At 47.1% G+C, this 10,000-nt stretch overlaps 2 protein-coding genes across 2 annotated transcripts in view; both read left to right on the top strand.

The window, feature by feature from the left end:
• The window catches only part of LOC130386905 (tyrosine-protein phosphatase non-receptor type 7-like), a 10,716-nt gene extending 9,900 nt beyond the window's left edge, over positions 1 to 816 (top strand). The window contains 1 exon segment of the mRNA XM_056595770.1: positions 1 to 816. This exon segment is cut by the window's left edge and continues 715 nt beyond it. The gene's annotated coding sequence lies outside the window, so the exon portion shown is untranslated.
• A 475-nt stretch (positions 817 to 1,291) lies between these two features.
• LOC130386900 (ADP-ribosylation factor-like protein 8A) lies at positions 1,292 to 9,718 on the top strand. The gene is made up of 7 exons (XM_056595761.1): positions 1,292 to 1,736; positions 2,452 to 2,532; positions 2,791 to 2,864; positions 3,652 to 3,745; positions 4,702 to 4,769; positions 7,086 to 7,156; positions 7,740 to 9,718. The coding sequence occupies exons 1-7, from the start codon at positions 1,614 to 1,616 to the stop codon at positions 7,790 to 7,792; spliced, it is 564 nt and encodes a 187-aa protein (XP_056451736.1). The 5' UTR covers positions 1,292 to 1,613; the 3' UTR covers positions 7,793 to 9,718.
• Positions 9,719 to 10,000: the final 282 nt, after the last annotated feature.

Below are 10,000 nucleotides of genomic sequence, written 5' to 3'. Positions count from 1 at the left end.
GATTGGGACAGTTGTGCTACTTTTTTTGTGGAATACTTGATGTGGCACAGCCTGACCTAGACTCTACCTCCAGCGGCCCCCAGGTAACCAGGAGACCCCTGATCTAGACCCACTTAGACCCCTACCCTGAAGACCATCTAGACCCACTTAGACCCCTACCCTGAAGACCATCAGCCGCACTTAGACCCCTAGAGGACCCTGTTTCTACTGATGAAGTACGATGTATCTAGAGATGCTACAATACCACTTTTTTCCTTCCGATACCAAGTATCGGCCGATAAAGAGTTTATACCGATACAGGCAGCATCTAGCATTTTAACCAACAATAGCCCCTGTTCTTATTGAAGGGTTCTCTTACGATGACAGCAAATTATAGTCGGTTCATTTACATTTATAATACACCATTCAAATAATACATTCGTTTAGTTACGAGTTTCCCATTCCGACTTTCCATCGTTAACGAACGCAGCATAACACTGCACGTGTTTGTGATGTTCTTTCTCTGATGTCGTGTGACGGTATTGGATCGGCACAATGACTTAGACGGCGTACTCGCCGGTACCCGGATGTATCGGAGGAATTTCCGATGCTGGTATTGGTATCCGGAAAACTCTAATTGTATCTATTGCTAAAGGACATTGTATCTATTGATGAAATTTATTATATCTATTGATAAAGAACATTGTATCGATTGATGAAATTCATTGTATCTATTGATAAAGATCATTGTAGCTACTGATAAAGTACAGTGTTAAAGTACATTGTATCTATTGAAATGGGTGGAGGGCGACATCTGGTGTTGAATTCGAGTCACTCCACCCTGGATCTGCTCACAGCTGAAGACTTAAATTAAACCTGACTTGTGTGTGTGTGTGTGTGTGTGTGTGTGTGTGTGTGTGTGTGTGTGTGTGTGTGTGTGTGTGTGTGTGTGTGTGTGTGTGTGTAAGTGCGTGCGTGCGAGCGTGTGTGTGTGTTTGTGGTCAACGTCTTGCTTTAGAACTTAAGGTCCAATGACACACCCACTTGTGATGTCATGAGGGGCATATTTTCCAAACGGCTTGTAACGGCTAATCACACTCAGAACTGGTGGCACTCTGGGTTTGTGTGTCCCGGTGGACTGTGTGTTTCTTCGTGTCCACTAGGGGCGGTGTCTCTTAGTGAGTCCACTAGGGGCAGTGTGTGTTAGTGAGTCCATTAGGAGGCGGTGTGTCTGGTGTCCAGTAGGAGGCGGTGTGGGTTGGAGAGTCCAGCTCCAGGAATCCGTGGCTCCTCTTGTCTCTCCTCCTCCTCCTCCCAAACCAAACCCCACCCAGCAGGAAGGACGGCGCACAGCTGACACCTAAGGCGTCAACAGAAAACCCAAATACTAGTAAATACTGTTGAAGTACTACTGACTACTACTGTGTGCTATCGCATACTCCTGCTGCTCCCCCGGGCCAGAAGACCGCCGCTCCCCGCCGGATCCAGCCCGCTGCCCGCTGACTGTCCGGCTGTCACCGTGACAGCTCCCAGCCCTCCGCTGCACCTAGCCTAGCTACCTAGCCTTCTAGCCTAGCCACCTTGCTACCTAGCCTAGCCACTTAGCCGCTAGCTCCGCATCATCCGGCCCAGAGATGATCGCGCTGATCAACAAGCTGCTGGACTGGTTCAAGGCGCTGTTCTGGAAGGAGGAGATGGAGCTGACCCTCGTGGGCCTGCAGTACTCCGGGAAGACCACCTTCGTCAACGTGATCGCGGTGGGTGTCCGGTTGCTTGTTGTGCTACGTGCTAACCAGCTGCTCCATTGTTGATGCGGGCAGGAAGGCGGACCTGTCACGTCTCCTCACATCTGGCTCCCCGGATGGAGAGGCGTTAGCAACAGACGTCATGTCGCGTGGTTGTATTGATTAAAGACAGGGGGCGGTCGTCTAAGGACCGACCTGTCACCTCCGTGACAGGTCCACGTGGACGCGCTTATTTAACATTCGAACCCGAGACCTCCTAATTGATCCAGTAGACTCCTCTAAGGGCTAGTCCTGAGGTCCCGGGCAGGAGAAGACCTCCGAGGGCCCTCGGATGATCTCATGTTATGAAGGCTTCCTCTCCTAACCCGAGGAAGTCCTGAGCGATAATTAGAAGCTAGTTGGGAGACACACGAAGAAACGTAAAGACGTTAATGTGATGAATTGGTGATTTCCTAATAACCGCGAGGTCGATTTGTGTGAAGATATCTACCGTACACACACACCTCGGTGCTCATCGGAGCGAGACACACCGTCGTAACTTACTCTCCTCAAACACTCCGAGACGTCCAGTAGATTCATTAGTAATCTGATTACAGGATTCCGCCGTGGAGACTTTGCGTTAACAAGATGGTTCTTGGTTTTGATTATTTTTCTCTCCAGCAGTTAGACGGCTTGGTTTGAAATCCTAATAATGCCAATAATAATAAATGCTGATTTCTCTCCCCAGTCTGGTCAGTTCAGTGAAGACATGATTCCCACCGTGGGCTTCAACATGAGGAAGATCACCAAGGGCAACGTGACCATAAAGGTTGGTGCCGGTGGTACCACTCCCTAATGTGAATGGCTGCATGGTCATATCAATAAATCTATGTGACCATCAGTGTGTTTCTAAATGAAGCTCATCTGGGATCTCTCTCCAATTATAAGATGAAGTTATGTGTGTAGTAGCTCTTGCACTCTCTCTCAGGGATTAAGTGATATGTATTCTCTCTCTCTCTCTCTCTCTCTCTCTCTCTCTCTCTCTCTCTCTCTCTCTCTCTCTCTCTCTCTCTCTCTCTCTCTCTAGCTGTGGGATATCGGAGGTCAGCCCCGCTTCAGGAGCATGTGGGAGCGCTACTGTCGTGGTGTCAGTGCTATCGTGTAAGTACACCTTACACCTCATACGCCACGTCACTTTGGTCCTCAGAAACCAAGGATACACTCAGGTCCTCATACACCACCACACACTTTGCTCAGACCGCAGGTTAATATTTGACCTGGTCTATGTCCAGATCTGTATCGTCATTGCAGCTCATTTTATGAAGTACTGTGTCTGGGACAGTGGAGACTTCTAAATGTAAAGAAGCACACGATAGTTGAAGAAACGACCTATTTACTGTATCCAGACACCGAAGGCTTGAGGGAATTCATTGCTTACCTGGAGGCTTGAGGCAGATGAAGGAGATGTTTACCTGGAGGCTTGAGGGAGTTGTTTACCTGGAGGCATGAGGCAGATGTTTACCTGGAGGCAAGAGGGAGATGATTATCCTGTAATGCCCCTCCTCAACTCACATGACTCCAGGGCATATGGGTAAACTGACAGGGGTTGGATAACACAACATAAATCAAAAGCAAATATTAAAATTGGACACCCCATGTGGTACAGTCAACCACAATGTTCCGCCGCGGTATTGCTCAGCTCCATAGCTTCATCTTTGTGCGGTCCAAGACAAATAAGCCAAATGAACCGCCCCGCAGATCGTCTTCACAAGTAGTGCCCACAAACAAACCGATGCAGAGGTTTTGATATGCTGGCCTGCGACACTGCCCATGCTCAACGACGCCACCTAACCCCCCGCCTGGTCCTCACACACCACCCAACCCCACCCTGCTCCTCACACACCACCCAACCCCACCCTGCTCCTCACTGGTCTGTGTTGGTCCACAGCTACATGGTGGACGCTGCGGACCCAGAGAAGATCGAAGCGTCCAAGAACGAGCTCCACAACCTGCTGGACAAACCCCAGCTCCAGGGCATCCCTGTAAGTCCTGTTACTATAGTCCTCCTTATTACCCCCGTTAGTCCTCCTTATTACCCCCGTTAGTCCTCCTTATTACCCCCGTTAGTCCTCCTTATTACCCCCGTTAGTCCTCCTTATTACCTCCGTTAGTCCTCCTTATTACCCCCGTTAGTCCTCCTTATTACCCCCGTTAGTCCTCCTTATTACCCCCGCTAGTCCTCCTTATTACCCCCGTTAGTCCTCCTTATTACCCCCGTTAGTCCTCCTTATTACCCCCGTTAGTCCTCCTTATTACCCCCGTTAGTCCTCCTTATTACCCCCGTTAGTCCTCCTTATTATACCCGTTAGTCCTCCTTATTACCCCCGTTAGTCCTCCTTATTACCCCCGTTAGTCCTCCTTATTACCCCCGTTAGTCCTCCTTATTACCCCCGTTAGTCCTCGTTATTACCCCCGTTAGTCCTCCTTATTACCCCCGTTAGTCCTCCTTATTACCCCCCGTTAGTCCTCCTTATTACCCCCGTTAGTCCTCCTTATTACCCCCGTTAGTCCTCCTTATTACCCCCGTTAGTCCTCCTTATCACCCCCGTTAGTCCTCCTTATCACCCCCGTTAGTCCTCCTTATCACCCCCGTTAGTCCTCCTTATCACCCCCGTTAGTCCTCCTTATCACCCCCGTTAGTCCTCCTTATTACCCCCGTTAGTCCTGTTACTATAGTCGTCCTTATTACCCCTGTAAGTCCTGTTACTATAGACGTCCTTATTACCCCTATTAGTCCTCCTTATTACCCCTGTTAGTCCTGTTACTATTCCTTATTACCCATTTTAGTCCTACTTCTACCCTGTTATACCCTCTAAGTACCCTGTTAGTCCTGTAGCCGGCAGAACCTCCCAGACCTGTAAACAACCAGCGTCTTCCCATGAAGTAAATCAACAAGTAATAAATGTCTGTCTGTCTCTGTCTGTCTGTCTGTCTGTAGGTTCTGGTTCTGGGTAATAAGAGAGACCTTCAGGGAGCTTTGGATGAGAAGGAGCTCATCGAGAGGATGTAAGTCATGTTATACTAACTACATCAACTTATATTAAAGATCCCATGCCATTAAAATCACATTTTTCCTATTCTTTGTTAAATAACATCGGTCAGAATAAGTTTGTGACCTGTGGTAAGTTTGAAATCCATGCAGTTTGTCTGCTATATGTAATAGCCAATGAGAGGAAAAAGGCAGAATAAATGAGCCAATCTGGATAAGGGGACACTGCTACGTAGCGTTGTCAAATTATTATTCATGGACCTGCCCACTTGGTCGGTTCGTAACCACCAACAGAAAATCTGAAGGGGTCAAGTTTGAGCTTGTGCTAATACGTCTACGTAGTTGCTGCTGCTTAATAACAGGCTAGTTAGAGAATTTTGAATGCAATGGCAGAACGACATCGAACCTGTGTGTTATGCCAAAGCAAAACGTCCACATTGCATCTCCTGCCAAAGACAGAGGAATTAAGGGAGAGATGGTTGCAAATTATTTTTGGCGAAATACCAAAAAACTATGGAACCAGATTAGTGCTGTGTACGGTGCATTTCAGAGACGATGACTTTGTCTCGCCTCTGGTATTTCCACAACGAGACTCGTAGTGGGGGTTATCTCAGCCATGGTTGAGAAGGAATTGGGGGGGAAAGGAACTTTGGCTTTGACTCCCTGAAGTACATGAACCACGACATGGAGGAGGAAGGGATTGTTGCCCGTGAATGTCTCCCAGTTGAGCCCCGCTCCCCGCTGCCCGCTGCCGAGGGACCACCGCCTCGGCGCTGCCCGCTGCAGGAGGCCATGGTCTCTCGGCAGCGAGGCTCCGGCGGGAGACGACCGCGTTCAACAATCCCTTTCTCCTCCATGTGGTGGTTCAGTCCACCTCAGATTGATGTGGTTGTGGAAGAACCCGACGCAGTCGTTTGAGATTCATAATATCGTCTGGAGGGTCACACAGCTTTTGGCCGTGATAATATATATTATATGATTTATATATCTATCCATAATATGATATTATTTTGATATAGATTTCCAGGGCTCCCGCCGGAGCACCAAGAGTGTTCTAGAATATTTATAGAACATGGCCAAAGGCTGTGTGCGCCTCGCCATTGCGATACATCCACTGTAAACAGAGCGCATGGTACCGTGGCCGTAAGCTGCTCAGGGCCACACCCCCACCCTCCTTCTTGACCCGCCTCCCTCCTCCTCATTTGCATTAAAGCTACAGACACCGAAACGGCGCATTTTGGGAAAACTCAATGTGCGACTGGCTTGTAGTGGCTGTGATTCTGCACCACGGCTGAATTTCGGGAACTTCTTCAAATACTGTGTTGCGGGCCCACTAATATCTATATTAAAGCATCCATAAAGTAGCATGCCATGGGACCTTTAACTCTACACTATACATCCATGTTATATTAACTATACATCATGTTCTATCAACTATTCGTCATTTTATAGTAACTATACGTCATGTTATACTAACTATCCATCATGTTATATTAACTATACATCACGTTATATTAACTATACATAATGTTATATAATTAGACATCAGGATATATCAACTATGTATAAATGTTATTAACTAATATGAACTATATGAAAGTAAGTTATATAATCAGGTTTAGTGATTAACTATTTGATATTAAGTTGTATAATCATGTTATTAACTAACGTCATCTATATGATATAGGGCTGTCCCCTGAAAGTCGATGATTCGAATCATCATTCGGGGAAACCCTGCAATAAAGAGAAGCTTTATTGTTTATTTAGACACTGTCCATGTCACTGTGGCGATTGATTCATTGTAACTTTGTTTGCTAGACAGAATCTCGCAGAGGGAAGCGGCTGTCTCCCCTTACATTATTCCTACATTTTCTCTAGGAGCGCAGTCAGTGTGGAGACACAGCGCTGTGTATTCTTTCGGGCTCAATAAATGCAATCAGATCATGAACACGGGGCTCATATAGTGGATTATCCACTAGCCTATACAACAGCCCCGTGTTCATTATCGGACCGCATTATGGGCAGGAGCCTAATTAAACCCGACAGGAATGGGTTGGCTACAATTCCGACGAGTTTGATAAACAGAAAACTGTTCAGGTGAGAACGTAATGAGCGCAACGCGCAAGCATATCTAAAAGGCCTATAGCCTACCAAAACAGTGTTAATAGAAAGAAAACTCATTTTTATAAACCTCCAAAAGACGTGCCCCGCACGGCCGCCGAATAGTAGACTGGACTGAAAAGGCAGATCTCATTCGACTCAGAAAATTCAGAGTCGGGGACAGCCCTAATATGATATCAACTATATATTCACGTTATTATCTTGTGTGTCAGGAACCTGTCAGCCATTCAGGACCGGGAGATCTGCTGTTACTCCATCTCCTGCAAGGAGAAAGACAACATCGGTGAGATGCATTCACACGCTACATGACACTCAACAACATGACACTTGCCAACATGACGCTAACCGACATGACGCTCGCAAAATGACCCTCGGTAACCTGATGCTCGCTAACATGACGCTTGCTAACATGACGCTTGCTAGCACGACACTCGCTAACATGACACTCTCTAACATGACGCTCGCTACCATGACGCTCGCTAACATGATACTCTGTTATGATTTTTAACTATTGCGCAGGGAGCCTAAAGCTATGCCAGCGTTAGCATCCGGTGGAATGTAAACAGCTATTACGAAGAAGCGGTTGGTTAAGAGTTGGTTAGGCTGATTAAGACTGTGTTACGGTGGTTAAGAATAAGGCCTTGGTGGTCGTTGTTACCCTAACCTGATTGTAACATCTTTAAACGGACAGAACAGAGCTAACATGCTAGCATGACGCTGGCTAACGTGACGCATGACAACATGTTTCTAAGCTAATAGGCTACACACACACACAGGTAAACGCTCAAAAGCATGCCAGGGCGACCTCTACGTATACAACTGTACCCACACACTGAATATTCTCCCTCTTTCTCCCTCTTCTCTAGACATCACTCTCCAGTGGCTGATCCAACATTCTAGAACCAAGAGGAGTTCCTGAAATAGCCACGCCCACCTGAGTGACCAACATAGCCACGCCCCTCTCCCTCCCACACACACACACACACATTGACCACTCTGTCTGCTTCTACCGCCTAACTCCACCTCTCTCCCCCCACCCACCCCTCCTCTGCTCTGTCCCTCCACCCGTCCCCCAGTCCTCCGTCTGTCTGTCTGTCCGTCCCCCCCATGAGGATGAGGGCGGTGTTAAATCTTTTTATTGCACTGTTGGTTTTGTTTTGTAAGATAATGATGATGATGATAATAATAATAATGTTAATAACCTTCATATTGTGAGATCATGTGCTCTCTCCAGATTTAAGGAAGTGGTACTTTAACTGGAAAATATTTCTCATTCTGTTTATATTTCTGTAATAAGCTTTATTTCTTATGCTTTTTTATTGTTTTTTTTTTATTGTTTTACCATGAAAGACAACTCTGGACTATATATCCCAGAATTCAGTGTTTTCTAGTTTGAGTTGTTAGCTGATTGGACCAGGTGGGTCATGTGATTTGAGTCCAGGGCTTCTCCGCAGAGTTAAACTTAAGACCTGATGGTTGCCCAGCATTGCCCAGCCGTGCTAGCACCCGCTCAACTCCATTGCCTTAGCATTCAGCTAGCTAGTGAGCTAGCCCCCTGCTACAGCCATCACAGGATTGTTTGGCTTTTAGCGTTACACTTTATTTAAGTTATGCGTGTAATTATTATCCCAGATTATCGCCACAGCTTCATACAAGGCCCTGTTTATAGTCCTCATACTTTAAGAGATGGAAACCATACCAGTCTGGACTGGTCACAAACCGGTATTTATTAGTCACAAACCGGTCTGGACTGGTCACAAACCGATCTTTATTAGTCATACACCGGTCTGGACTGGCCACAAACCGGTTTTTATTGGTCACATACCGGTCTGTACTGGTTACAAGCCGGTCTGTACTGGTTTAACTGTAGGTCTTCACCATTCTCCACTGATCCAGACCAGTCTGTCTGTACTGGTCTGAAACAGTATATTGGTGCCATCTGGTGACCCAGCATGGAGCGTCTGATCTGCTCTTCAGCTTGATGTCTATTGGTCGATTGGTTATTAGTGATCTCCAATCACTGAAAAGAAGCGGAGTCCAACAGGAAGAGGTCCAGGAGAGCTTCTCTTGGTCCAACAAAGGGTGAAGAGCCGTTGTACCGTCAGTACTCTGTCTTGGCAGGGTTTTGGCTTCGCTCTCTGGCGTGAACTGGCTTCTGCTGGTTTCAGCTAGATTGTACTGCTTGGTGGTTTTGACTGTTCTGTACTGGAGTGTGGTTGTTGGACTGGTCTGGAGGAGCCTGTGTCTTGCGTTTAGTTTAGTTTGCATGCTGATGGAAGAGGTGTTGAAGTAAAGGTTTAAAATGTTCAAATTATTTCAACCTGCAGTAGTACCACGGTGGTACTACAGAACTACAACATGCAGTTCTAGTGGGTCTGTGGACAGCGATTTTAAGCAGCACGTTGTGAAGGAAGTGTAACGGATGTTTTACTACTCCAGATCATCATGTGATTCACTGACCAATGATCTGCCCTCAACCAGTCTCCAGACCCGCCCCCTCCTAGACGGCCAATCGTATCAGGTTCCATCTTGTCGGCCTGGATTCTAATAGAATGACATCACGTGCCCTCTATTTCGTGCACCAATTGTGCTGGACTAGGGGCATCCATTTGAGCAGGGGGCGGGGCCTATTGGAATGCCACCCTGAAATTGGTCCGGACACTAATGACGTCACCAATGATAATTAAAGGCAGAGGACTGGTTCAGGGCGGTGTGGGCGGCCTCATGGCTCAGAGCCACAGCCGGTTTCAGCCCGTTTGTACATGATTGTTTTGATTCAGTTAATGTGTTTTAATAGAAACATGCTTGTCTATGATACTAATAAATATGATGAAGAACATGTGATGTGGCACTTCCTGTGTGTGTGTGGTTTAATGAGCGTGTTGAGGACCGACAGGGACCCCCCCCCCCCCCCCCCCACTGTGTGTGGCCTGCCCCCCTGGACCGTCAACTGATCAGAGGTCTAGGTGGGCTCTATGGGGGGCGGGGGGGGAGGGCAGGGCCAGCGCTATGCTATCATCTAATCCGGTAAACACAAGACGGTAGGAACATAATTAAGAGTGCGTAATAACCTTGTGTATTGATAGACAAGTCTCCCAGTTCCAACAGCCTCACACGTTCAATCATA

This window comes from Gadus chalcogrammus, chromosome 1, assembly GCF_026213295.1.
Source record: "Gadus chalcogrammus isolate NIFS_2021 chromosome 1, NIFS_Gcha_1.0, whole genome shotgun sequence".
Lineage (NCBI taxonomy): Eukaryota > Metazoa > Chordata > Actinopteri > Gadiformes > Gadidae > Gadus > Gadus chalcogrammus.
This window is presented reverse-complemented; position numbering and strand designations above follow the sequence as displayed.